At 66.0% G+C, this 27,409-nt stretch overlaps 2 protein-coding genes and 1 long non-coding RNA gene across 6 annotated transcripts; 1 reads left to right on the top strand and 2 right to left on the bottom strand.

Annotated features, from left to right (window-relative positions):
• Positions 1–98: 98 nt before the first annotated feature.
• On the bottom strand, positions 99–14,667 carry BAHCC1 (BAH domain and coiled-coil containing 1). Of its 3 annotated transcripts, none has more exons than XM_056506067.1 (25): positions 14,584–14,667; positions 13,677–13,803; positions 11,830–13,452; positions 11,646–11,751; positions 11,265–11,473; positions 11,025–11,183; positions 10,465–10,688; positions 9,968–10,325; positions 9,178–9,891; positions 8,468–8,652; positions 8,226–8,362; positions 7,775–7,876; positions 7,446–7,560; positions 7,172–7,343; positions 6,568–6,729; positions 6,084–6,409; positions 5,702–5,809; positions 5,372–5,625; positions 5,206–5,281; positions 5,001–5,109; positions 4,794–4,916; positions 4,550–4,717; positions 3,011–4,161; positions 2,085–2,321; positions 99–1,158 (listed from the first exon to the last, which is right to left on the bottom strand). In XM_056506067.1, the coding sequence occupies exons 2-25, from the start codon at positions 13,726–13,728 to the stop codon at positions 952–954; spliced, it is 7,077 nt and encodes a 2,358-aa protein (XP_056362042.1). In that variant the 5' UTR covers positions 13,729–13,803; positions 14,584–14,667; the 3' UTR covers positions 99–951. The 3 variants fall into 3 exon arrangements, with proteins under 3 accessions (XP_056362042.1, XP_056362044.1, XP_056362043.1); XM_056506069.1 differs by having other exon boundaries at positions 10,477–10,688; XM_056506068.1 differs by having other exon boundaries at positions 11,646–11,748.
• Positions 14,668–20,206: 5,539 nt separating this feature from the next.
• LOC130260549 (translation initiation factor IF-2-like) lies at positions 20,207–23,284 on the bottom strand. Of its 2 annotated transcripts, none has more exons than XM_056506070.1 (3): positions 23,160–23,284; positions 20,958–21,267; positions 20,207–20,779 (listed from the first exon to the last, which is right to left on the bottom strand). In XM_056506070.1, the coding sequence occupies exons 2-3, from the start codon at positions 21,130–21,132 to the stop codon at positions 20,232–20,234; spliced, it is 723 nt and encodes a 240-aa protein (XP_056362045.1). In that variant the 5' UTR covers positions 21,133–21,267; positions 23,160–23,284; the 3' UTR covers positions 20,207–20,231. The 2 variants fall into 2 exon arrangements, with proteins under 2 accessions (XP_056362045.1, XP_056362046.1); XM_056506071.1 differs by lacking the exon at positions 23,160–23,284 and adding an exon at positions 21,643–21,756.
• A 626-nt stretch (positions 23,285–23,910) lies between these two features.
• On the top strand, positions 23,911–25,487 carry LOC130260499 (uncharacterized). The gene is made up of 2 exons (XR_008841798.1): positions 23,911–24,074; positions 24,959–25,487. It is a non-coding gene; the product is annotated as an uncharacterized LOC130260499 (long non-coding RNA).
• The last annotated feature ends 1,922 nt before the right edge of the window (positions 25,488–27,409 follow it).

The following is a 27,409-nucleotide window of genomic DNA, read 5'->3' as shown; positions in this document are numbered from 1 at the left end:
TCCACCCCTGATCCCTCCCTGATCCATCCCTGGGGGTTCCAGGGGCAGTCGCGGACGAGGGAAACTGAGGCAGAGCCGAGAGCGGAGCCGGCGCCAGCAACGGTTCATATATTTATTCATAAGCCAAGTTATCCATAAAAAAGTTCCATAGTAAAAGGCCTTTACAGGAATGGCGGCTCATAAAACCTTTGTTTAACCCTTTGCTCCTTTTTTTTTTATTTTTTTGTCCTTTCGGGTTATTTTTTTTTTTTAATCCTGTTTTGTGGGATTTTTTTTTTTGTGTTTTTTTTTTTTTTTTAGTGTTTACACTGGAAAAGCCCCTGTACATATTTTCCAGGCAGCGGCGGCGGGACGGGCCAGCGTCCGCCGGCCCCGCGGGGTCCCCGTGGTCCCCCCCGGGGTGTCCCCCCCGCGGTCACCCCACTATTGCACTGGGGACGGCGGCGCTGGGCTCCCCGCCCGGGGCCGAGCCCCCCGCCCTGGCCCCCTCTGTACAGCGCTCCCCGCTGTCCCCGTCCCCCCAGGCTGGGGGACACAGTGCACTGAAACGACCCCCCCCACCCCCTTCCCCGAGGATTATTATTATTTTTTTGTGATTTTTTTTTTCCATCATTTTTTATCTTTTTTTTTTTTTTTTTTTTTCCTTTTTGTCATTGTCATTGTTGTTGTTATTTTTTTTTTTTTTCTTTCTCGCTTTTCCATAAAACTTCCCGGAAGAAATACAATATTTACAGGCAAAATAAATAGAACAACACACCTGATTTCTGCTTCACCTGCTGGCAAACAGTCAGAGGTACTAGGGAAAGTTATGGCTTGTAGGGGAGCCCTCCCCCCACGTCCCCATGATGTGCCCCCCGATTTTCCCCCCACGTCACCCTTTGCAGAAGAGCCGGGCGGGGTCAGCACGGGGGTGGCACCCCGGGGGTCAGCGGGGGCCGGGCGCCCCGGGGGTCAGCACAGGATGGGCACCCCGTCGGCGGTCACCAGGCGGCCCGTGGTGGGGTCGTAGGTGCCCGCCAGGTAATAGAGGTCCTGGCGGTCCTGGCAGCGGCGGCCGCGCGTCAGCTGCTCGTAGTGCTCCCGCCCCACCACCTGGCACTTGTGCGAGATGGTCTGCACGTCGTTCTCGTCCTCGTGGCACGACTGGTACAGCGCGTTCTGCGGGGACAAGGCGTCGTCACTGCCGCTGCCACCGGGGCTGGTGTGTGGCTGCCTGGCTGGGGGTATGGCTACCTTCTGTGGGATATGGCTAACTGGCTGGGGATATGGCTACCTGCTATGTGATATGGCTACTTGCTGTGGGATATGGCTACTTGCTGTGGGATATGGCTACCTGCTGGGGATATGGCTACCTGGCTGGGGATATGGCTACCTGGGGGGGGATATGGCTACCTGCTATGTGATATGGCTACCTGGCTGAGGATATGGCTACCTGCTGTGGGATATGGCTACCTGCTGTGGGATATGGCTGCCTGCTGTGGGATATGGCTACCAAACTGGGGATATGGCTACCTGCTGTGGGATATGGCTACCTGGCTGGGGATATGGCTACCAAACTGGGGATATGGCTACCTGCTGTGGGATATGGCTACCTGGCTGAGGATATGGCTACTTGCTGTGGGATATGGCTACCAAACTGGGGATATGGCTACTTGCTGTGGGATATGGCCACCTAGCATGGTGCACAGCTACCTGATGTAGGTATGTGGCTACTAGACACTGTACATGGCTACCTGAAGTGCTGCACAACCATGCATGGCTACATGACATGTGACACGGCTGCCTGGCATGGTATGTGGCTACCTGACACCACAATGTGTACCAGACATGGCATATGGCTACTTGCCCTGGTACGTGGCTATCTTATGTGGTAAATGGCTCCCTGGCATGATACATGGCTTGACATGATGCATGACCACACAACTTGGTACATGGCTACCTGACATGACATGTGGCCACATGATACAGCACTTGGCTCCCTGAGCTGGCAATGGCTACCTGAACTGGCACATGGCTACCTGAGCTGGCAATGGCTCCCTGAGCTGGCACATGGCTCCCTGCCCCAGGACCAGCCCTGCCCTCACCTTGCCATCGCTCTGGCGCTTGCCCAGCTTGGTCTCCTCGGGGTGGTAGAACCACTTGACCTTGACCACCATGTTGCTGGCCCAGGACTCCCACATGCTCTCGATGCGGCCGATGTAGGGCAGGTTGGGCCGCCCGGCCGACAGGAACACGGCGCAGTCGCCCACGCGCAGCGTCTCCTTGCCCCGCACGATGGCCTTGTAGAACAACTTGCGCGCCTTGCCCTTCATGCCGCGCCGCTGGGGAGGGGACACGGGCTCAGGGCTGGCACAGGGACCCCCAAACCCGCCCTGCTGGCGTGGGGACACGGCAGGGGGATGTGCCAGGGCGGGGGCTCACAGAGCGAGGGGCACAGCTGCTGTCACCAGCACTGCCAGCTCAAGGGACACAGCTGGTGCCATCACCACCATCACCACCCTGTGCTGGCATTCACAGCTGGGGTCACCAGCACTGCCAGCTCAAGGGACACAGCTGGTGCCATCACCACCACCCTGTGCTGGCATTCACAGCTGGGGTCACCAGAACTGCCAGCTCAAAGGACACAGCTGGTGCCATCACCACCATCACCACCCTGTGCTGGCATTCACAGCTGGGGTCACCAGCACTGCCAGCTCAAAGGACACAGCTGGTGCCATCACCACCCTGTGCTGGCATTCACAGTTGGGGTCACCAGCTCCCTGCCCTGGCTGCCCATGTGCCACCAGCACCCACATGTCACAGCTGGTGTCCCCAGCACCCTGAGCATCCAGGGCTCCGCCTTGAGCACCTGGCATGTCCCTGAGCACCTTGTCCCTTGCACCTGTGCCCTCTGCCCTGAGCCGTGCCTGCTCCTTCCCTCCCAATCGGAGGTGGGTGCCCATGGTGGGCGCTGTGTGTGCCAAGAGCTGGGTGTGGCTGTGCCATGGCAGCAGCCCGTGGCGCTCCTTACCTGCGTGGGGTTCCCCGACCACCTCCAGAGCTGGCGCGCGGGCAGGAAGGCGGAGATCTTTGGCCGGTTTTCCACCGAGGGCAGGCGCTGCCGCCGGGAGAACTCTTTGGCTTTGGCGAAGCTGAGGGGATCCTTGCGCTTGAGCTTGGCCTTGGGGCCGGCGGCGGCCGCCTTGGACAGGAAGCAGCGCTGGGGCGCGGCGCCCTTGGGCCGCAGAGCGTCCGGCTGCGCCAGCAGCGCCGGCACCGGGTGCGACAGGCAGGTCTGCAGCAGCAGCGCCGAGTCCTCGTCCTCCGAGCTGTAGGAGGAATCCTCATTGTCCGAGGAGCACAGGCTGGACGTGGAGATGGAGCCGGAGCTGGACGAGGTGGAGGAGCCCGAGGAAGAGGAGGAGACGGAGAGGCGCGTCATGAAGCGCGAGGGGACGTCGGCACCGAGCCCAGCCGCGTCCTCGTCCTCGTCCATGTCCGAGTAGGAGCTGTGGCAGTCGCTGTCGCAGTTCAGGGCGAAGTCCCCGTGCCCCGAGTACTTGCGCAGCGCCAGCCCCACGGGCAGCGGGTGCGTGGCCGCGCGGCCCCTGCGCTCCCGGCCGCCCAGGCCGGCGTGTCCGTAGCCGTGGCTGCCCAGCGGCCGCTCCAGCCTGGCCCCAAAGTCCTTCTCGGCCAGCAGCAGCGCCTTGCACGTCTTGTTCTTGGGGGACGTCACCCCTTCGTGGTCCAGCTTGACCAGGAACTCGCTGCCCGCCGCCTTCCTGCGGCCGCTCCTGCCCGCCTCGGCCTCCAGCCGCTCGGCTTTCTTGGAGCGCAGCAGCTTCTGTGCCGCCGGCAGCACCAGCCCGGCGCCGGCGCCGAAGGAGCCGTAGGAGCTGGCGATGCGGCCGAAGGAGTCGGCGCCGAAGGCGTTGCCGAAGACGGGGGCGGCGAGGTGGTGGTGGTGGTGGTGCAGGGGGAACAGGCTCTCCTTGGCCCGCAGCTTCTTGGCGCTGCCGTTGACCTGGAAGAGGTTCTGCAGCACGGCCGAGCCCTTGCTCGCCGCCTTCCGCTTGGTCTGTGCCACGGCGGCCCAGCTGAGCAGGGACCCCCCGCGCCGCCCGGCCGTGCTGTCACCGAGCGCTGGCCCCCGGCCCCCCGACAGCCCCTCCACGGCTTTGCCTGCGGAACACAGGGGGCAGGGGTCACGGGAGCAGGGAGGGAGGGATGCTCTGCGGCTGATCTCCATCCCCATCGTGCCACCCCTTCCTCCAACCCCAGCTCCTCACCTTTCTCTGCTTCCCAATATTCCCCTTTTAACCCCATCTTTGCATCTCAGCATCCTTCCACACATCCCTGCACCCTTCCATGAATCTGCTTCCCTGCCTACATCCCAGCACCTTTCCCTGCATCCCAACAGCCTCCCCCACACCCCAGCACACTCCCTTGCATTCCAGTATCCTCCGCCCATGCTAAAAACTCTTTCTCACATCCCAGCGCCTGTCCCTCATCACAACTCCATTTCCCTCATCCCAGCCCAGCAGGGGATCCTGCTCTTTCCCCTCCATACCACTTTTCTCCTTGCCAGCCGCCTTCCTGCCGGAATTTCGGGGGGCCTGGGGGCTGTGGTCGGGGCAGAGCGTGGGGGGCAGCGCCCCAGGGGTGCCCACGTCGCCACACGCCCGCTTGGCCCGCCGGCAGGAGCTGGACACCAGCAGGGCCGGGGAGGGCTCGGTGCCTGCGGGGAGTGGGGGGTCAGAACGGCTCCATGCTCCCCCCACATCCCCCCAGATCCCATGATCCCAGCCTCTCACATTGGATCTTGAAGTCGGGGGGCAGCAGGCGGATGTTGGACACAGCGATGTGCCCCGTGTCCCCATCATCGAACTCCACCAGCACGGCCTCGGCGTCCTCCTCCTCCTCGTCACTGGAGGAGCCTGCAGCACAAACAGGGGGGGCTGTTGGGGTGGGCATGGGACCCCCGACACCGCCCACGGCACCGGCTGAGCCCCCAGGCTCACCTCGCACCACGTTCCCCGGGTACAGGCAGCGGGATTTCTGGCTCCAGTAGGCGCAGACGCGGGTGCCGGGGGGAAGGCTGCGGCGGGACTGCGGCCGCACGTCCAGGACCTGTGGGGAGCAGGGAGGCAGGGAAGCAGCGTGTCGGGGTTTGTGGGGTCCGGGACCCCCGCCCTGACCCCTCACCCTGACCCCCACCCCACTCACCGCCTCCTGCAGCAGCTGCTCCTGCGAGTAGATGTGCTGCCGGTTCCCCCGCTCACCCTCGATGACGATGCTGTAGCTGGGGAGGGGGCACAGAAGGGGTTCAGCACCCACTTTGGTGCCTCCCCTCCTCCAAATATCTGGGACCCCCCCCAGATCCTCCACTCACATGTCGGGGGGCTGGATGGTGCGCACGCTGCCGGCGTAGAGCAGGCTGTCCTCCTTGGGGATCAGGATGTGCAGCCCATCCCGCAGATCCTCCTTCTGGATGGCGCAGGCGTGGGGCACCCCCCCGCGAGCCCCCCCTGCCAGGCAGCCTCCCAGCTCCTCCTCCTCCTCCGAGAAGCTGCTGTTGTCGTCGAAGTCGAAGTCGTCCTCCACGGTGAAGCTCTCCAGGAGTTTGCTGACGGCCCGGCCCTTGCACTGCAGGAGGAGGCTTGGGGTGAGTGGGGGGCAAAGGGGGCTGTGCCAAGGCGGGGGGCACCCCCACGGGTCTCACCTGTTTGGTGGCCACTTTGCTCTTGACCTTGGCCAGTTTCTTGCCCTTGCTCAGGATGGTCTTGGCGCTCCGGGGGGAGAGGGCCAGTGAGAGTGCCCCGTTCTTGCGCTGCACGGGGAGTCACGGGTGGCCAATGACCCCTCTGTGTCCCCCCAGGGCTCACCACTGTCCCCCACCACCCCAATCCCTGCACTGGTGCCCCCTCATCTCCACCAGCACCCACACCCTGTTCAAAACCTGCCCCCATCCCTCAGCACCCCATGGTTCCATCAGTACCCCACAATCACCCCCAAAAACCTGCGCCCACATCTCACTGGAACCCCCTAATAACCGCAGCCCCTGCCTGCCCTGGGCCCCCGAGCCCAGGGGCGCCCCCACTCACCCTGAGGGCCGCCTGCAGCCCTTTGCTCTTGCGGGTGCCCTTCTTGCCCCTCTCTCCCAGCCGAGCCCCCTCGTCCCGTGGCCCCAGCAGCCGGGGGTCGGTGCCCCCAAAGAGGCTGCTGGGGGGTCCCGGGGGGCTGGGGGCACCGGGGGCTGGGGGCCTCAGGCTCTCCTTGGCCTTGGCTTTCAGCTTCTTCTTGCTGCCCTCGGGGCAGCCCCCCGCCTTTCGTCGGCCAGGAACCTTCTCCAGCTTCCCGGCGCCCCCTGGCTTCACCGGCCGCCGCTTGATCTTCACCTCGCCCTCGGGGCTGCCCAGGCGGCAGGGACCTGTGGGGAGAGGGGTCAGGGCTGCCCATGGGGTGACAGGGCTCATGGAGGTCCAGGCTTGCAGCACCTCACAGTTGCCCACCCAGTCCCAGCAGGTGCCCCCCGGGCTCCTCTCCCTGCCCTGTGCCCGCTGGCATTCCCGGGGTGAATCCCATTACCTAGCAGCCCCTGCCTTTCCTTCTTCTTCTTGGCCTTCTCATTGGCCTCCATCTTCACCACGGAGGATGGGGAGGGCCCCAGCACAGCCACTGGCCCTGTGGGCAGTGACAGCCCCGGTTCCTCGTCCCCCTCCTCGCTGTCAGTGTCACCTTCAGGCTCGTCTGCAAGGGGAGAGGACAGCAGTGAGGGACTCCTGCACACAGGGCTGGCCTCTGCACTCCAGTGAAGAATGGGGTGAGTTGAGGCCATGTGTGACCCCCTGGCATGACCCACCCCCACATCTGTGCTGCCCTTTCAGAACCGTGGCTGGCCCCTGCACCCCCAACTTCGACCCTGAACCCCATGCCAGACCCCAAAACCCCAACCCCACATCCCCATCCCCATGCCAGATCCCACAAGCCCATCCCCTATCCCACATCACCTCACAACCAGATTCCCATCTCGCCCTGTACCCCATTCTGGACCTCACCCCATCACTCCCATCCCAACCCCACACCCCAATCCCAATCCCACACCCCCATCCCAATCCCAATCCCAATCCCAATCCCAATCCCAATCCCAATCCCAATCCCAATCCCACACCCATCCCTGTGCCTGCCTTACCTCTGAAGTGTGGGGGCTGCCGGGGACCGGGGTCCTGCCCCTGGTACTTGGAGCCCTTGGAGCCCTTGGGCCGGTTCAGCTTCTTCTGGATGCGGGCACCAGGGTTGGGGTCCCTCCGGCGGAAGGGGCTGAGCCCAGGGGGCAACCCCTTGCCCTTTACCTTCTGCTTCAGCTGTGACACGCCAGGAGTCACCACACAGGGCAGAGAACCCCACACTGGGGGACTCAGGGGGGTTGGGGATAGAACATCCCCCACAAACCCCATGGAACTCACCGGGGAGCCCTGCAGGCTGCTGAAGGTCCCTCCTGCCAGTTTGCTCCTCTTCTTCTGGGGCTCAGGGTCCCCCCGCAGCTCGGCACACAGCAGGGACAGGCTGGTCTTCACTGCCCTGGGGGGACACAGTGTGGGCACAGGGCACCCAGGGGGACCCCTTGGGGGGGAATCCTGCACCCCTCAGCTTCACCCTGCATCCCCCAGAAGGATCCAGACCCGACCCTGGCTGGCTCCTCCCCCTCTCTCACTAACGTTCTGCGACATAAAACCTGCAGATTAATTTTTTTCCCCTGGGCCAAGAGGGGAGACACGAGGCAGCAGTCACTCACTTGACCTTGCGGCTCTCAGCCCTGCCCAGGGCACTGGAGTGTTTCCTCTTCCTCGGCCGGCCCGGCCCGCGCCGTGCGGGGCTGCGGGAGCTCTCGTCACGCCTGCAGGACAGGGACACCGTCAGCAGAGCCCCGGGGACACTGGGGCCACCGTCAACAGAGCCCAGGGGCCACCATCAGCAAAGCCCCAGGGACACCAGGGGCCACTGTCAGCAGAGCCCAGGGGACACCGGGGCACCGTCAGCAGAGCCCAGGGGACACCATCAGCAAAGCCCTGGGGCCACCGGGGCACCGTCAGCAGAGCCCAGGGGACACCATCAGCAAAGCCCCGGGGCCACCAGACCGGGGCCAGGACCAGCCTCATCGCACAGATGGCTGTCAATGCTGCCCCTATTCCTGGGGACGGGATGGGGACAGGGACAAAGACAGGGACGGGGACACAGGGACGTACTCGTGGTCGTGGCGCCGCTGCAGCCTCACCAGCTCCCGCTGCTTCTCCTTGTAGCGCCGCTGGAGCTCGGCCAGGCGCATCCGCACCTCCACCTCCTGCGTGTTCAGCTGCTCCATGGCCGCCTTCAGCGGGCACACCTGGGGGGCCAGGGGGGGTTTGGGCACAGCTGGCAGCGCCTCAAAGCCAGGGTTGAGACTGGCCACAGCTCATCCCCCTCCCCACCCTCTCCAGGAGACACTCACGGCCTTGGTTTTGGGGGTCCAGGTGTACTTGCGGCGGGGGACGCGGGCGCGGGGCGGGGGGGACACGGGCAGGGGGCTCAGTGCAGGGGGGCTGCCCTCCCGCTCTGCTGCCTCCACCAGCGACCAGGCGGCCGCCACCGTGGCCAGGTTCTGCAGGTTGAAGGCCAGCAGCTCCTCATCCTCACCTGTGGGGACAGCAAGGGGTCAGTAAGGATGGACATCCCAGAGCCCTGCACCGTTTCCTGGAGGGCTGGGGAGCAGAGGAGCAGAGCCCCGGCTGGGAGGGCCATGGTGATGTGCCACATCTAACCCCGTGCCCATCCCACCACCCCATCCATCTCACCCCACAGTGTCCCCACCTGAACCCAGCACGGTTCCCAACCCCCAGGCTCCCTCCCTCCCTCCCTCCCTCAGGGCTGGGGGTGTGCCAGGTTGTTCGGCCATCCCTGCTGGGGCCTCCGGGATTCCCTGGGGAAGCCCAGCTGGGAGGGAATCCCAGCGCCTGCCTGGAGCCAGTGCTGGAGCCGAGCCCGGGCTGCGAGCAGAGCACGGCATGGCACGGCATGGCACAGCTTGGCACGGCATGGCACAGCTTGGCACAGCGTGGCACGGCATGGCACAGCCTGCAGCCACACAGGACAGGGTACTGGAAGGTACCAGGAGTCACCAGGGCATGCTGGGGACACTTGGGGGCAGCGGGTGTCACCCACCTTCCCTGGCCAGGTCACAGCGGCGCCGGCGCAGCTCCAGGTCGGCGAGTTCGCTGAGCAGGGCGATGCCGGGGATCCCTGAGGGGTGGGGGGCAGGCGAAGGGGGCGCCGGGGGGGGCTCCTCGGGTTCCTCCAGCGCCGGCAGCTCCCCCAGGTCGATGCCAGCAGCGATCAGCGCCTCCAGCCCACCCGAGCAGCCCTGGTGCCCACTGGGGACGTCACCATCCTCCTCCTCCTCCTCCTCATCGCAGCTGCCCTCTGGCTCTGAGCCATCGCTGTCGCCTTCCTCCTCCTCCTCCTCTTCCTCCTCCTCCTCCTCCTCTGCAGTGGGGGGCAGCAGGGAGCCCCCCGTTTCGGGCACGGGGTGCTGCTGCTCCAGCTGCTCCGGCGCTCCCTGAGCCAGCTCCCGGTGCCCCCCGAAGGGCTCCTCGGTGCTGCCTGCGGCCGGCGCTGCCCCCCTGTCCCCGCAGAGCGGCCCTGGGGGCAGCAGCAGGTGGTGGCGGTGCAGCAGCGGCCCGGGACCCTCGGCCGGGGAGGGGTCCCGCGGGGGGCCCGGCTCCCGCAGCGCCTCGGCCGTGGGGCTGAAGGTCCGGGACTGCTCGGGCTCGGCGGGAGGAGAACCGGCGTGCACGGGGTCGGGGTCCGCCGGCTCGGCCGAGTGCGCCGCGGGGTAGCCCATGGCGGCGGCGGGGTAGCCATACCCGGGGGGCAGGTCTGCGGGGAGCGGGCGGGGATCAGCCGAGGTTTCCCCCGATCGCGCCCCTCCTGCTCCCCATCCCCGCGGTCCTACCTGGCTCCAGGGGTTTGGGGTAGCGGCGGGGGGGCTGCCCCTCGCCCCGCGCGTCCTCGCCGTCGCCGCCCTTGCTGGGGGCGGGCAGGGGGCTGGCGGCGGGCGAGCGGGGGGCCACGGCGGGGCTGGCGGCGGGGCAGGCGGGTAAAGTGCAGGGGGCCGTGGGCAGCGTCACCGGGCACTTGGCCGGGTGCCGCAGGGCCGGCGAGTGGCAGCACGGGGACAGCTTGGGGGGCGCGGGGGCCGCCGAGGTCAGGCCCTTGGCCGGGGGGTTTAAGGCAACTGCTTTGTGGGAGGGTTTGAGGGGCTTCTCGGGACCCCTCTCCTCCAGCTCCAGGGGCTGCTCCTCCGGCTTCCGCTGCGGGGTACAAGGAGGTGATACGAGTCAGATACTGCCCCATCCCATCCCATCCCATCCCATCCCATCCCATCCCATCCCATCCCATCCCATCCCATCCCATCCCATCCCATCCCATCCCATCCCATCTCCCTGGCACCTGGCCGTGCACCTGGCGCTGGATCTCGAGGGCTGCCCGTTGTTGCTGCTGCTGCTGTTGCTGCTGCTGTTGCTGCTGCTGCTGCTGCAGGGCATAGAGCTCCTGCTGCCGCAGGAACTGCGACCGTGGGTACACAGGGAGCTGCCCCGTGTGCTGCAGGTGGGCACCAGGACCTCGGCCCGGGTACATGGGGGGCCACAGTGATGCCTGGTCCATCACGTCGGCTGCCAGCAGAGGGGGGGGGCAATTGGAGACCCTCATCAGGATCACCCCACAGACCCCAGCAGTGCCCAACCCCAGTCCTGCAACTCTGGCAGCAGACCCAGAGACCTCCATCTCCCACTCCTGAACCCCAAAAGCACCTGCAAGGACCCCATAACCCTCCCCTGCACCCCCAAAAGTAGCTCCAGTGACCCCATCAGCCATGAACTCCCAGAAGTACCTCCAATGACCCCCCCATCTCCCACCCTGCACCCCCAAGGACCCCCTCTCCTCTCCCTCAATCCCTCCCAGCCCCCAGGACCCCCCTCCCCAGCACAAGGTGGGGGTCTCAGGCTCACCCAGCGTGTGGGGGGTGCCGTGGGTGGGGGGCTCCGTGGGGAGGATGACGAGCTGGGCAGGGGGGTCCTGGGCGAGGGGGAACACGGGCTGCATGGCGCTGGGCATGGAGGCAGGGAAGGCAGGGGGCAGGTTCTGGTGCAGGGCGGGGTGTCCAATGCCTGTGGGGACAGGAGGGGTCTGTCAGCACCCCCCTGGTGGGGCTCAGCACCCACCCAACTTCCCCCAAAGCCAGCACGGACCGTAGGAGTGTCCCCCCATCCAGATGGAGGGGCTGCGGGTGCGGGGCAGCCAGTGCGTGTGCGCAGGGTGGGCGTGGGCAGTGGGGTCCCCCCCGAGCTGCCCTGCCGGCAGTGACGAGCCCCCCGTCATCATCAGGTGGGGGGTCAGCTCCCCGGGACACCCCCCCGATGGGTGCATCCGGGCAAACTCCACCAGGTCCTTGTTGTCCCTGTGGGAAAAGGGGATACAGAGTGCGGGGGCAGCACTGGCATCACCCTGCCCTGCACCCCCAGCAGCACCCCCACCTTCCACCCCTGCACCCCAAAAAGCACACCCAGCACGTTTCCCAGCCTTTCACACCCAGGATTCCCCAGCAGCACCCCCGGCTCCCCATCACTCACTGGAGCAGGATGTCCCTCCCGGGCAGCCCCAGGCGCTCCTCGCACAGCCGGCCCCGCTCCTCCTCTGCCTCCAGCTCCATCAGGTGCACGGGGCGCGCCGTGCCTGCTGCCACGGGGACACCACGGTGGCATCAGCGTGGCACTGCCAGCCCCATGCCACCCCAGCCCTGTCCCCAGCCCTTACCTTTGACTCCAGCAGCCGCCCGCTGCCGCCCGGTGCTGCCGGCGCCGCCGGTGCCGTAGGGCTCGTGGCGGCCCAGCGTGTCCTTCTGCCGCGCCACGGCCACCGCGATGCCCACGGGCGGCTGCCGCACCTCGCCCTCGGTGCCGCCGGGGCCCAGCGCCTCGTGCTCCCGGCCGCGGGCGCAGTCCGGTCGCTCCAGCTCGGGCTGACCCTTTCCCGGTGGGAATTTGGCATCCTGGTGGGCGCAGCTGCCCTTGGCGCTGCCCAGCCCCACGAAGGGGGGGCCCTTCTGCCCCCCCAGCAGCGCCCCGTTGCTGTACTTGAGCAGGTTCTTCATGGCCGACACCTCGTCGGGGGCATTGGGCACCTCCTGCGCCCGCACCAGCCCCGTGCCAAAGGGGTCCAGGTAGGGCCCCCCCTTCCTCTCCTCTGCCACAGCCAGGGGGGGCCCCTGGCTCTGCACCCCCCAGGGGGGCAGGGGGTGCCCGCCGTACCCCAGGCCACCCAGCTCCAGGGGTTTGCGCTTGCCCTCGGCCGCCTCCGCCTCGGGGTGCTGCTGGTGCCGGATCCGAGCCACCTTCTGTGCTGGGGGGTCCTTGGGGGGGCCCTTCTCTAAAGTGCAGCAGGAGGGGCCGACGCGGACGCCCAGAGGGTCGGGCCGGGGGGCGCGGGAGCAGTCAGGGGCCGGCGGCACCTCGAAGTAGCCCTTCTCCAGACCGGCCTTGGGCGCCGGGCACCGGCCGGAGAACGGGGGTCCTTCGGCTGCGCCCCCCCCCAGGTACTCCAGCCCCTTCAGCCGGCTGCCCGGAGCCCCCCACTCCAGCCGCCGCTCCGCCGGCCCCTCGGCCTTCAGCGGGTGGTGGAAGGGGGCACCGTAGGGCTCAGTGCCCGCCTCGGCGTGCCGCTCCTTGCCGTCCCCGCGCTCCATCCCGCCGGATTCCGCCTGGAAGGAGCGGCTCTTGTCCGTCGGAGGTCCCACCGAGGGCACCAAGGTGGCCCCGCTGAGCTTCAGCTCGCGGGCGGGGGGCTCGGGCAGCGGGCACAGCACCTCGGGGCCGGCGTGCAGCGGGAGGCAGGGGAAGGAGCCGGCGGCGGGCACGGCGTAGGACACGGCGTGGTGCAGCATCTGCCGCCGCTCCACCGCCTCGCCGTAGGGCTGGGGGGCCTCGGGGACCCCCGGCTCGCGCTCCTTGGGGGCGCAGCGGGCGGCGCGGGGCAGGGCGCTCCCGGCACAGCTGGGCAGCGCGGCGCGGGCACCGTCCCCGTCCAGCCCCTTGGCCCCCAGCAGGCACGAGGCCAAGGGTTTGGGGCGCCCATCACCAGACCCCCGCGGCGGCACCCCCTCCTTGCAGTGCCCCTCGGGCGGCACCGGCAGCACCGCCTTGTGCCGCTCCTTGGGGTCCTCCTCGGGCAGCCGCTCCTTGGGGTCCCCCTTGCCCCCTTTCTCCTTGCCCGCCAGGAAGCGCTCGTAGTCCTTGGGGGTTTTGGGGAGGGGGCCGGTGTCCCGCTCCCGGCTGCAGGAGCCGGCGGGGGGCCCGGGGGCGGCGCGGGCGATGCCGGGGAAGCCGTGGCTGGCGGGGAGCAGGGGGGGCTGCGCCGGAAGGTTCCTCAGGTAGAAGTTATCTGGAGGGGAGGGTGGTGGGTGAGACCCCCGCGCAGTCCCCCACCCAACCGGCGGCCGTGCCAGTGAGGGAAGGAGCAGGATGAAGGGTCGGGCTCCTCCCCATTATTAGCACCCACCACAACCCCGTGAAAAGCAGGAGCAGGGCTGGGACCGACACCCATCACCCAGCACCATTGAGCCCCCCACCCCTGCCCGGCTGGGGGGTCCCTGCTGGCCCCGGTACCTGCCTTTCTGGCTCTCATAGAAACGGTGCTGGCCATAGAGCACGTTGCCATTGCCGTGGTGGTCAAGGTGGCCCATGGGCAGGAAGGTGGAGGCCAAGCTCCCAGAGAAGCGGGGGTACCCTGGGGCTGGGGACATCGAGTCAGAGGGGCTGGGGTGGCACCTGCCCCCGGCAGCCCACCCTGCGCCGTTCCAGCTGGGAACTCTCTGCAGAGCCTGCAATCCCCTCCGGGCTGGGACCCCTCCCACCCTCTGGGAGCCGGGGGGAGCTCAGACCCCCCCAGCCTCGTGCCAGCAGCGGCCGTACTTGGCTCGGCTCGGCACGGCTCGGGCGGGCTGTCCGTCAGCCGTGTGCGCTGCCCGTCCCCGTCCCCCCGTGCCCCCCCGAACGCCGGGAGCCAGCTGGCAGCCGGTCAAACTACCAGCCGGGCCGGCTGCCAGGGCCCCGCGCCAGCACCGCCGCCCCGCTCCCGCTCCCGCTCCGCTCCTCCGGTGGGACGGAGCCACCGGCGCACGGGGAGGGCACAGGGACTCGGTTTAACCAGGGCTGGCCCAGGGGACCCCACACTGTCACCTGCCCCAAAATGGGCATCCCTGTTCGGGTTCATCATCACCAGTGACAGGAGGTGGCCCAGTCTCAGCTGGAGCTCTGCAGCCCAGCACGAGCCTCTATGGTCACCCTGAACCCCAACTGTGGCGTCTAAGCCTGGTCCCTGTGGATGCCCAGGGAGTTTTGGGGCACGATGGTGGCCAAACCCATCCTCATCACCCAGAAACTGCTGACCCAGGGGGTCTGGATCCCATACACGTGGGCAGTGGTAGGACATGACCACTGGCACTGGGCAGAGCACTGAGTGCCTTTGTCCACCCCAGACCCACAGCCCATCCCCGCCCCGGTGCCCACTCACCTTCGTGGGAGTGGGAGAACCAGATCTGGGAGGTGCCGGAGTGGGGCCCGCAGAAGGCCGGTTCTGGGGGGGAGGCAGCGGGGCCAGCAGGGTGGCTGGGCCCCCCCGAGCCCAGGCTGCCACTCAGGAAGCCCCCCATGAAGGAGGAGGGGGGGGCACTCCCCATCAGGCTGCTGCCAGCTGCAGGGAGAGGGCACAGTCAGGGGGGCTGAGAACAGAGTGGGGTGAGGGGCTGAGGGCAGTCAGGGGGGGCTGTGCAGGTCCTGCTCGCATGACCCAACACACCACACGCCCTTGTGCACAGCCAGGCTGCACTGGTGCATGCCCTGGGCACACACAGCCCTCGTGCCACTTGTGTTCTTCGTGTGACCATGTCCCTCGTGCACACCCAGCCCCTGTGCACACACGTGCTCACACCCCTCGCATTACCATGTCCCTCATGTCACTGTCCCTGCCTGTGCACATCCCCTGTGTCACACCCCTCATGCACTCACGTCCCTCGCACCCCCTGCCCCACGGGGCTCAGTCATGCCCCAGGCTGAGTGAGGCACAGCAGAGCCGTGCAAGGGGCACCAGAGCCCTGCCCTGTGCCCTAAGCACACACACAGCTGTGCCAGCACACGGGAGGCTCTGCATGTGTGTGTGGCTCCCCATGCTGCTGCTCCCAGAGCAGGGACAATCCCAGGCTCCAGGGACATGGGCTGTGCTGGGCCATGTGGGTGCACGTGTGTGGTGTGTGTGTGTGTGTGTGTGTGTGTGTGTGTGTGTGCACATGTGTGTGAGTGCAAGGAGGGGGAGCAGCCCTGGCCCTGACCCCGCTGCCTCCCCCGCAGCCCGGGGGGGCCCCCAGCACCCTTGGGGAGGCCCATGGCCGGCGCTCCCCATCCCGCCCCCATCCCGCTCCCATCCCGGCCAAGCCGTGAGATCATGGTGGAAACTTCGGAGCTGGTGGCCAGCGGCCGGGCGGGGGGAGCCGGGATGGGGGGAACTGGGATGGGGGGAGCCAGGATGGGGGAGCAGCTGCCCCCAGCATGTGGCCCTGCTCCCCACATCCGTGTGTGCCGGAGCAGCCGTGGCACGGCTCGGCACGGCTCGGCACGCGTGGCGTGGTGCGGAGCGCGGGCTGGCTGCCCGCCCAGCCGGGGCAGGAAGCGATGCTTTGCTCTCTAAGCCGGCCCACGCTCCCCGGCTAATCCCACCGGGATGCCTCTGGGATGAGTGTCGGGATGTGGTTTCAGGCAGCTTCGCTCTTTCCTCCGTGGCGAGGCCAAGCCGGGCAGGGCGGCGTGGGCCAGGGGCACGGCCGCATCCCACCCGCAGCCCTGGGAACCGGACACGCACCGGCATGGGTGGGCACACCCCGCTGTGCCAACGCATCCCAGGGGATCCTGCCCGGTGCTGCCCACGCCAAACCCACCCTGTGCCGAGGGACCGTGCCGAGGGACCCCGTGCGGGCGTGGAGCCGGCAGCGTGCCGGGCGGGAAGCCGAGGTTTCCAGAATGAGACTTTTTTGGAAGCTGTGAAACGGGCTGGAAAAAAAATAACCCCTCACCCCACCCCGATGGCGGCGGGGCCGGGGTGTCCCAGGGGGGCTGTGGGGCCGTCGCTCCCCACCGCCCACCCGCTGACTCACGGGTCCCCCGGCGCGCTGGCCCCGTGGCCAGCACTGCTGATCCCACATTCCCACTCGCCATGACCCCCTGAACACTCAGCAGCGAGCAGGGGCAGGGAGCAGCCCCCCGATTCTGCCCCTCTAGCCACGGAGATGGCAAGGACAGCAGAGGGACGGGTCACTGAGAACGTGCACAACTCGTGTCACCGATGAGCCGCCAGCGCGGGTGGCTCCCCTCGCCAGGACAGGCACAGCACCGGGGGCCGGCTGCCAGCAGGGGACAGATGGGCTGCGGGGTCCCAGCCTGGCCCCCCCTGCCACCCCCCGGCAGCGTCACCCTGGGAACTCCCTGGCTGGGCTCCCCGAGGCCGGTGCCATGACTCAGCCCCGCCGGCATCGCTCCCGGCTCCAGCACGAAATTTCCCTTGGCCCCGAATCTGCAGAGAGTCACACGTGTGACAAGTGTGCCAGGTCTCGGCACAGCCACACTGACAGAGCTGAGAGGGCGGGGGGGGGCATTGGGAGACTCAGGAGGGGACAACAAGAGGTGTTCCCTTCCCTCCAGCTGCTCCTCGCCCCCACTCCAAGTGCAGCACAGATGGGAATGTCTTGGGAAGGCAGAAAGTTTCAAGGCCAGCGTGTGGAGGGGGGGCCGTGGTCCTGGGGGAGCTCAGCCCACGGCTGCTCTGGGATCCCCAAGGCGGTGACAGACCCAGGATTGCGGCGGTGGCGGGGGGGACGTGCGCAGGGTTGGGTTTCTCCCTCGGCTATTTTGGGGCTGGAACATTCCTAATGGAGCTGGGGCCGCGGGCGGAGGGCTGGGAGCTGGCAGGGACCCTGGCAGGGCAACCCAGGCCCCCCCCAACCGGGCAGGGGGTGGTGGGCAGCCCCCCACGTGCTTCACAACCCACACGGCCCCTTTAATAATTTGGCATACAGGGAATAAACAGGCTCCAGCTCCCTCAGTGCTGTAATTCCAACTGAATCCATATTGTTACGGCACTAAATGAACGCTGCAATGGTGAAATGCTGCTGAAACGTGCCCGAGGGGGCCAGGAGGGCGATCCCAGAGCTGTGCCATGTTTATCCCCTCTGGAATGCTGTGCTGGCCACAGTCAATGCACACTCAGCGCTTGCACACTCACTGGGGCCGCGTGTGCAAAGGGCTCACAAGGGTGGTGGACAACCCTGGCACAGCTGGAAAAAGCTGCTGGCACAGCTGGAAAATGCTGCTGGCACGCCTGGCATACAGCACTGGCACAGCTGGCACATGTGTGTGCTCACTGCATGCTCCCTGCATGCATGACTTTCACACCCAGAGCACAATTTGCACACCCAGAGCATAACCCAACACACATGTGCCTTGGAAGACCATTTCTGGAGCACAGGGAAGCCAGGGAGCGTCAAGTCCTGGGGTCCTGATGTCCCACCCAGCTCCTGATGCCACATGCATGCCATGCACATGGACCCTTCCCAGGAACCCTCCGAAATGTGGGCCCATGAGCACCCTGGGCAGTTCCTTCAAATGACACACACATGGGTCCTGGTGGGGGGAGGACTCGTCTATCCCTGCTCCCCTCAGGGCTGAGGGACCCCAGCACGGGGCAGGGTCAGAGCCTGCCCTGGCGTGATGCTGTGGGGCAATCAGGGCACAGGGAGGGCTAGGGGTCCCAAGGAGCTGTAGGTACCCAGAGTGACCCCAAAATTCTCCATGGAGTCCCATTTGTTCCCTGGGCAGTGCCAGGAGCTGGTGGCAGCTGCCCGTCCCCCAGGGCCTGGCACGTGGCAGCATCTCTGCCTGGATCCAGCTCATGACTAAGGAACAGTGGAACCACTCGGGGATGACTCTGCGAGAGCCGGGGTGATTCTGCGGGATCCGGGGTTCTGCACATCCCACTGCTCCCACCAGCCCCGGCGCCTCGTGGCTACCAAGGAGCAGCCCAGTTAATCTCCAGATCTGGTTTAACTTTGACACTTACTTTGGCAATGTGCCGCTCGGGGGCTGGGGGGAGCCGGGGCTGCGCCGTGGCCTCCAGCCCCTCGTCAGATCCCAGCTCCAGGGAAGCAGCGATGCAGAGCGGCTGCAGCGCTGGCACCTGGCCCTGTGTCACCACCCAGCCAGGGGCACTGTCCCCACCTGCCTCCCACCGTCACCACCCAAATCCCCCCCCAAAGCCACGCCAGCAACCGCAGGGCACCCAACCCGAAGTGCAATCCAGGGAGGGGACAGGTGTGGGAGCACATCCAGCACTCACCGCGGCTGGGATGCACCCTGGGATGCACCAGGACCTGCACTGTCATGGCCAGGCTGCGTGCCAGCAGCAGGATGAAACCAGCACTGCCAGTGCCAGGCTGCGGGTCAGCACCGGGATGCACACCAGGGATGCACACCGGGATTCAACTGGGATGCACAAGAGGGATGCACACCGGGATTCACATGGGAATGCACACTGGGATGCACACTGGGATGCACACCGGCACTGGGATGCACACCCACACCCCCAGGGTCAAGCCACACACCGGCACGGCCGCGCTGCTCCCAGCCGAGGGCTCGGCCACGGTGACACAGTCCGGCGCAGTCACAACTCTCCACTAACCCACAAAAACATCCAAAGGACAAAAATTGCAGCCAGGCCTCAGCGTGGGCCTCTGCCAGAGTTTCCCACCCCCTGCTTGCGCAGAGGCCCTGGGACTCCCGGCCCTGCTCAGCACGGGGTGTGCTGCAGCAGTGGGACCCACTACATTTGGGGCGCAGCCCGCCTGGGTGGGCTCTGGCAGCTCCGGGGGTCTCCATCCCCCCATCCCCGAGCACTTCCAGCGACCCAGCCCCGGTGCCATCACCCACCCGGTGCCGGTGCCAAACCCGACGCCAACCGGAGCGCTCGGTTCCAAGAACGCGCGGCCCTGAGTTACGGCTTTAATAAACCCAAGGAAAACAGTTTTATCTCCCGTTCCCAGGGCGGCCGCCGGGCCCGGCAAAGGCTCCTGGGAGGTGTAGTCCGGCCCCAGGCCGGGAGCCATTTGGGGGAGCGCGGCCGGAGCCCCCCCAGCCCCGCCGTGCCCCCGGTGCCGCACCGGCATCGCCCCGCCACGGCCAACCGCGGGCTGGCTCCGCGCGCAGGGTGGGGTAATTATCAATCATCGCCCTTAATTACCGCGCCACGCTACCACGGCTGCCGGCACCGGGGCCGGGCCATGCCGGGGGCACACGGGGTGCTGGGACGGGGACCCCCCTCCCGCCGGCACCGTGCCGGTCGCTGAATTATCCGGTTTATCCGCCCCGGCAGCGTTCCGGCCGCGCCGAGCCTCAGAGCGCAGCTCGCTGGGAAGCGCTCCGGCTGCGCCGGCCCTGCCAAAGCCGGAGTATTTTTAGCTCGTTCTGTTGTTGGGTTTGGCTTCTCTGTTTTTTTGTTGGTTTTTTTTTTTTCTTTTTTTTTTCTGGTAGTGTGTTTTTTTTGGTTTTTTTTTTTTAATGCCTTTTTTTTCGGCGCGTTTCTGCCGGGGTATTTTTAGCCGGATCCATGTTATTTTAACAACCTCCGGTGCGTTCGGGCTCCCATGTGTCGCCCAGGCCCCGGCGGGTGTGAGGGTCCTGCACGGGGACGCCGCCGCGGCGGGAAGCCGGAGGGAAACCGGAGGGAAGCCGGAGGGAAGCCAGCAGCACCCCGGCTGGCGTCCCTCCGGGATCCCCCGAGCGGGAGAGCAGCCGAACCCCCACCCTATCCCCCATCCCGGGGCCAGGCTCCAAGCCCCCCATCCGCACTCTTCACCCAACAAAGCTGGGGGAAGCCAGGGTGGCCCCCCGAGCCCGGCGGTGGTCCCGGCAGCGGGGCCGCCGGCACAAAGCGAAACCGCCTCGGCCGCGGGCCCGATCCGGCGCCGCCTCCCCGGCACCCCTCGGTGCCCCCCGCTTTTCACCTCCTTCCAAGAACCCCCCACGGTTGCCACCCCCCCCCCCCCCCCGCGCCGGCCCGGCCGTGCCCCCCGCCCTAATCCACGCACTAATTGTAATCCCATTAAAGCAGATATAATTTTATTAGTATTCACAGCTCATCAAGGCGGCGACAATAACCGGCGCTGCCGCCGTGCCGCGGCCAGACAAGCGCCCGCGCCGGCGGGAAGCGGGGGGCCCCGAGCCGGCACACGGCTCCCGCTCCGGCCCTGCTCCCGCTCCGGCTCCATCCCGGAGCTCGGCAGCGAACCCCGGTTTAGGCGCTGTGCACCGCGGTTCAGCCCTGCCCGTGCCGGAGCCGAGCACATGCCGCAGACAAAGCCGCGCGGGCAGCTCGCCGCGGCCGCCGGATCCGGTGCCCCCGCGGCGGGGCTGGCTGGCCGTGCCGAGCTCGGCCGTGTGCCCCGCTTTGTCCGGCTCCGGCAGCTGCCGCGGCGAACACGCGCCGCGAGCCCCTTCGCACCCTGACACTTGGGCGCCGAATACCGAGCCCGGGCTCGGTGACCTTCCGCCGCTGCCGCCGCCCCACGGCCCCGCACATAACGGCCTCCTTGTTCGCCCCGAACGCGCCTCGCCTCGTCCCGGCACCGGGATGTGGCCGGGGTCACGCTCCTCCCGCGCCGGCGGAGCGGCTGGATTAGGGGGGATATTCCCCGTGTCTGTGTGCGAGTCCTCGCTCCAAAAGCACCGGGCGCGGTGACAGCGAGGTCGGCACAAAGGGAGGCCGAGCTCCCGGGGCCGTGCCGTGCCGTGCCGAGCCTCCCAACCCCTCCCGGCCCCCCACACCGCGGGCGCCCCGACCCCTCTGACCTGTGTGCGTGGCCATGGAGATGGGCGCCGGGAAGTACTTGGTGGGCTGGAAGTGTCCGGGGGGCTGCACGGCCCCGTGCGCCGACCCCGCCACGCGCCCCGCGCCGTGCCGGTGGCCCAGGCTGCCCCGCTCCGACAGCAGCCGCGGCGGGGGCGCGAAGTCACGGCCGTCCATGCCGGGGGCACCCACCCACGGGGGGCTCGGCGGGACCCCGACACGGCTGGTGGGCGATGCTCAGCGCCGCGCCGGGCCGGCTCGGCGGGCGTCGTGCCGCGCTCCGCGCCGGGGCTGTCGGCTCATCCTCCGCTCCTGGCACGGAGAGAGAAAGGGAGAGAGTGAGAGCACAGCCCGGGGTGGGGGTACGGCCATCGCTGCACCCCAGAGCCCCCGCGCCCCACCACTGCGCTCCTCGTTTCCCGGTGCACAGCCCCGCGCTTTCTCTTCGGTTCGCAGGGCCCCGCGTTCCCCGGTAGCACCGGCGCACGGTGCCCGCTCTCTGCCACCCCCGGAGCACGGCCCCCCCTTTCCCCAGTGCTCCCAGTTCATGAGCCCCAGTTTCCTCAGCGCACAGCCCCCCCACTCCACGCTCCCGGTGCTCCCGGAGCACAGCTCCCCCTCTATCCAGCGCTCCCGGTCCCCAATCCCGGCTGCCCAGAGCTCGGGCCCGGTTCCCGGTGCTCCGACCCTTTCTGGCCGCTGCTCGGGTTCCGGTTTCCCGGCGCTCGGTTCTTTTATCTCTCCCGGTTCACCGACCGTATCTCCCTAGGGCTCGGCCCCGCTCGCCCTCGGCTTCCCCGCTTCCCGTTGTCTCCCCGGTGCTCGGCGCCTCCCTCGCCGCGGTTCCCCGGTTTCCTTCCCTCCCCAGCCCCGGTTCCTCGGTGCTTCCCCGTCTTCCCTCCAGCCCGGTTCCCCGGCCCCGCTTCCCCGATATCACCCGCTGTCCTGACCCTCCTCTCCCCGGTTCCCCGCTCCGTCCCCGGCGCCCTGTCCCGGTTTCCCGATATTTCCCCGGTCTCGCAGCCCCGGTTCCCGGTCCCTGCCGGTGCCCGGCCGCGGTTCCCGCCCGCCGGGTCATTGTTCTGGCAGCGCCGGGGCCGGGGGGCCCGATCCGGCGGGGGGAGCCGGGCACGGACCGGGCGGCGGCGAACAAAGGGGCGCGGGGCGGCGAGCGCGGCCGGGGGGCGCGGGGGCCCGGCCGGGACCGCGGGGAACGGGGGGAGAAACACGGGCCGGGAACAAAACGTCTGTATTTCCTTAAATAAAGCTAAGGAAAATACGCGAAAAATATTGTTTTGCTTCTTTTTTTTTTTTTTTTTTTTTTTTTTTTTAATTGACGTAAAAAAAACCCCACAAATGTAAAGCGAAAAAAATAATGAAAAATAATTGAAACGGAAAAATATTTAAAGCAAAAAATTGAAGGCAAAAAGAGCTCGATGCGAAAATGTTTGAAGGCGAAAACGGTTTAGTGAAGCAGTGTTTGATGAGCAAATGATTTAATGAATAAATGTTTTCACGCACAAAATTTTAATGAACAAAATTTTAAGGCGAAGCGTTATGAAGCGACGTGTTTTAAGGGAAAAAATGTTTTAATATAAAGAGATGAAAGGGAAAATATGCTTTAATGGGAAAATAGGAAGGGGAAAATATTTTGGTGCAAAGAGATACAGGGAAAAATATTTTGGAGGAAAAAAGATGAAGAGAAAAAATGTTTTGTAGGAAAAAGATGAACGTAGAAAATATTTTGATGCCGGAAAGATGCAAATAAATATTTAAGTGCAAACAAATAAAGCGAAAAAAATAATAAGGTAAAAATGCAAAAGAAAAGGAAATTTGCAAAGACAAATTGAAAAAAATGCAAAATAATTAGCGCCCAAAAATTTAAAACGTAATAAATCCAAGTAGGCAAAGAAAAAAAAAAACATAATGCTCAAAACACAAATAAAAATAATGCCCGAAACGCAATTAAAAAAAAAAAAATTAACGCCCAAAAACCCAAAATAAATAACGCCAAAAAAATTTGTTAAGGCGTAAAAAAAAAAAAAAAAACCAAAACACAAAACAAAACAAAACAAAAAACACAATAACCCCGGAGCGCCCGAAATTAAAATAACCCCCAAACAACAACAACAACAACAACAACAAAACAACAAAAAAAAAAAAAACCAAAAAAAAAAACCCACCCGCGGATCGCAGTTACTTACCGGAGGGGCGTTCCGCGCGCGGGGCGAGTGCGGTCCCGTGGCGGGGGTGCGCAGCGTGCTCCTGCCGGTGCCCGTGCACTGCCCATGCACCGGCTGCTCCTGCAGCAAAGGGAACCGGGGGTGTGTGGTTGGGGGGGGTGGGGGGGGGGAGGGAAAGGGGGGGGTGGGAAAAGGCGGGGGGGTGGGGGGGGTGGGGGGGACCCCGCCGCGCCTCCCGCTCACGCCGCGCGTTCTCCGCCGGGGCGGGCGCGCCCCGCATGCTAATGAGCGCGTGCCCCGCGCGCGCGCGCGCCCCCTCGCTGATTGGCCGCCGCGCGGCGCTCGCGCCCCGCCGGCCATTGATCCCCCCCCCCGCCCCACACACACACACACTCACACTCACACACACACACACACACACACACACACACACACCCCGGCTCCATTCTTCCTCCGGCGCGCGCGCCGCGCGTCAAGAGAGCGCCGCTCCCCATTGGCTGGCGGGCCGCCAGCGCCGCTGCCAATCAGCGCGTCGGCGAGCGGCGCGGAACGGCGGCGCCTAATTCAAGCCCGGCGGATGAATGGGGAGGAGGGAGCGGCGCGCAGGCGCGGTGCGCGCTGGGGGCGGAGGGGCGGGGTAGGGGGGGAGGAATCGCATTGCTGCGCACCCCCCGCCGCAGAGCGCGGGCCCCCCCCCGCGCTCCGATTGGCTGGCCCCGCGCCAGCGCGCTGTCAATCACGCAGTGTAAACAAGGCGCTGATTGGCCGGAGCCGCGGGCGGTTTCAAGGCGCCCCCCCCGGGGGGTGGGGGGGACACACGCGCGGCGGGGGCGGTTTCGAGGCCCCCCCGCGCACAGCCCCGAGCGCCCCGGGCCGGAGCGAGCGCGATCAAAGAGCGGCGAGAGGGGAACGGGCCGCGGGCAGCGCCCGCCGCAGGTCCGGCACCGGCCGCGGGGGCACCGGGGCGGGGCGGGGCGGCCGCGCGGCCTGCGGGCCCGGCGAGGCGGGGAGTGGAGTGTTGGGGGGCGTGCGATGGAAGGGAGCGTGGGATAAGGGGGATAACTGAGGGGGTGTGCGGTGGGAAGGGCGTGCAGTAATGGGGGGCCATGAGGAGCTAGGGGGGCTGTGCAATGTCGGGGGGCTGTGTAATGCTGAGGGGCTGTGCAGTGTGAGGGGGTACAATAATGGGGGCCCATACGGAACTAGGGTGGCTGTGCAATGTTAGGGAACTGTGCAATGCTTGGGGCTGTGCAGTGTGGGGGGTACAATAATGGGGGGCCATGCAGAGCATGTGCAGTAAGTGGGGGTCATGCAGAGCAGGGTGCGGGGTGTGCAGTGTTGGGTGGCTACAATGGGGAGGTTTTGGAATGGTTGGGGGCCCTACGAGGTGGAGGTGTAAGTGTTGTGGGACGTGCAGTGAAATGATGGGGGCCTGTGTGTGGTCGGGGGGCTGTGCAATGTTGGGGGGGCCATGCAGAGCAGTGCGCGGAGCTGTGCAATGTGAGGGGGTACAATAATGGGGGGCCATGTGGAGCAGAAGGGGGGCTGTGCAATATTGGGGGGCTGTACAATATTGGGGGGCCATGCAGAGCAACGTGCAGGGCTGTGCAGTGTTGGGGGGCTCTGTGATGTGAGGGGGCTGCGCAGGGCGAGCGGAGCCTGTTCAGTACCAGGGACCACACAGTGGGAACGGCAGCAGGAACAGCACCGGGGGGAACCGGGAGCCAAGGCCTGGCAGCGGCTGCCACCGGGGCTCCTGTCAGGGCGCCGCGGGGTTTGCGTTATTTTTATTTTTTTTTTTCCTTTTTTTGCAATAAAAGGGTGTAATTGATTGAAAACGCTGAAATAAATCCCAATCGCTCGTAACCACGATTAGATTACGGCGGGCGATTCATTACGCGGGACGGCAATCGAGTTAGGAGGGAGCGGCCCGGGGCCGCGGGGACCCTGCGGCACCGCACGGACAGAGCTGTGTGCTCCGGGACACACGGACACGGCACGGGGACAGACGGACAAGGACAGGGCACAGCCCGGCACAGGCGCTGCTGCAGCGGGACGTGCGGCTGCGGCACGGAGCCGTGCCTGGGGACACACGGACACGGAAGGACACGGGATGGCACCGCACAGCCAACCTTCACATCCTCCTCCCTGCCGTGCGAAGGCCTGTGGGATCCCTGTCCGCGTGGGAAGGGCCAGGAAAGGGCCATTATGGATTATCCGAGCGCGTGGAATCCGTGCCGAGCGGGAGCGCAGGGCAGATCCCGGCGTGCGGCCGCCGGTGGTCTGGGAGTGCTGGGAAAGAGTTTCCTGACTGAAAAAGAAAACCAAAAAAACCTCACAAAAAGCGGGTCTCGGGCTCTTCCTTCCCGCAGTGATGCTGGCAGGAGTGGGAGTGGGAAAGGGCCAGGGGAACCCCTGATGTGGGTGGGAAGGGGTTGAGTGCAGGGGTTCTGCAGCACCAGGGCTGAGTCCCTGGGCACAGAGGGCAGATCCCTAGTGGGTAAACATCAAACCTGGGCACCCCCTCCCTGGGCAGGCTTCCCCTCATGAGTTGACATCCCCATGGGCAGAACCCCCACCGTGGGCAGACCCCTTCCCGTGGGTACATTCCCTCTGGGCAGCCCCCTGCATAGACAGACCCCCGCTGTGGCAGCCCCCCACCACGGGCAGCCCCCCTGCCCCGTAGGGATAACTCTGCTGTGTGAGCTTGATCAATGAAGTGAGGCTAAATGAGCACAATTAAAGTCAATTTAATGAGGATCCCCCCCACATCCACCCCCCAGCCCTGCAGCTGCCTTTGTCCACTGCTGCTGCTGCTCTCACAGTGCCTGTCCCCCCCTCAGCTGGGGCTGGGCCACCACAGAGCCCCCTGAGCAAGAGGGGACCCCAAGGACAGCGTGTGGTGGTGGAGGGCACGGCCTGTCCCTGCACAGTTTGGGGGTGCAGTGAAGGGGCTGCAGCCCCAGCAGTTTTCCCCCTCCCCAACTGTTTTCCTGATCTTTATCCTCCTGGGAGCTGCTGAACCCCTCGGAAGGGAAAGGAGGCTGGAGGGTCCCTGACACTCTTGGGGTGGGAACAGGGAACAACCCCTGGCTCTCCCTGCTCTCACTGGATCCCCAGCACCACCGTGGTGGGGACCCCGGGGCTGGTGTGTCCCCTCTGCTGTCCTTCAGGGCTCCCCACGGCTCAGAACGGCACGGAATGGAACAGCACAGCACGGCCCCGGGGACAGGCGGGTTTCCAGCTGGCCACAGCATTCCCGGCGCGTCTCAAGGCCGTCTGCGTCCTGTCCAAGGGTCGTGTTTGCCGACAGAGAGATGAGGTGGCTCCGCAGCGCTGTCCCCTCTGTTCCCAGCTCAGAGACCTCGCCCCCTGCCCCGCGCCCCCCGCGGGTGGGGACAGTGGGGGGCACGGAGCCGCAGCCGCTCGGGGGTCCGAGGAAAAAGGCAGGAACTTAACTCCCATTAACAATCCCATTGTACCGGCCGTGGGAATAATCGGGTTTGCTAATGCAATTGCTGCCGCGATGCGAAAATCCGACTGGAAAATGTATTAGAGCAATTATCCGCCTCCCTCCGCAGCCGGCGGAGCATTAATATTCAATTTTGATGTGGAAGCCCTATTATGTTAATGATTTTGGTGACAAAAGTCGTTAATGTAAGTCGGTTCCTTTATGGCGCGGCATTAGCCGGGGCGAGCGCGGCCGCGGCGACGGGGCGGGATGGAACGGGGGGAACAGATCCGGGATGGGGCTGCGTGGGGAGCTGGGATGAGCCCCTCTCGGGCCGAGCGGCCGCTCCCCGCAGCCGGAGCTGCCGGTGCTCCGGAGGCTGTGCCGGGGCGGATTATCCGCGCTGCAGCGCATCCGGCAGCGCCGCTCCCTCCGCTGCAGCTGCCCTCCTTTGTTCTCTCCCCGGGCCCCGGGAGATGCGCCGGTGCTTCCCTGCCTGCCGGAGAGCGCGCTGGGGACAGCCCGGGCTGGCCGCTGTCCCGGCCATCGGGTGACACCGGGGCTGTGCCGCTGCCCCGGTGCTCGGTGCCGCTGCCGAGGTTTGGGAGGCCTGGCTGGATGGGGGAATGGAGCCAGAGCTGTGGGCTGATGATGGGAGATACGGGGAGGGGGGTGAGGAGTAAACCAGCGGAGTCAGCATCCCCTGGCCTGGCCATCAGCAGCCACCGCTACGGCTCACAGTCGGCCGCCATGGCCAGTGCGACACCGAGCTGTGCTGTGCTGCTGTCCTGGAGCACCCGAGGGACACACATGGAGCTGG

The sequence above is a fragment of the Oenanthe melanoleuca genome, chromosome 18, assembly GCF_029582105.1.
Source record: "Oenanthe melanoleuca isolate GR-GAL-2019-014 chromosome 18, OMel1.0, whole genome shotgun sequence".
NCBI lineage: Eukaryota > Metazoa > Chordata > Aves > Passeriformes > Muscicapidae > Oenanthe > Oenanthe melanoleuca.
The sequence above is the reverse complement of the archived record's forward strand: the minus strand, read 5'-3'. Positions and strand labels throughout refer to the sequence as shown.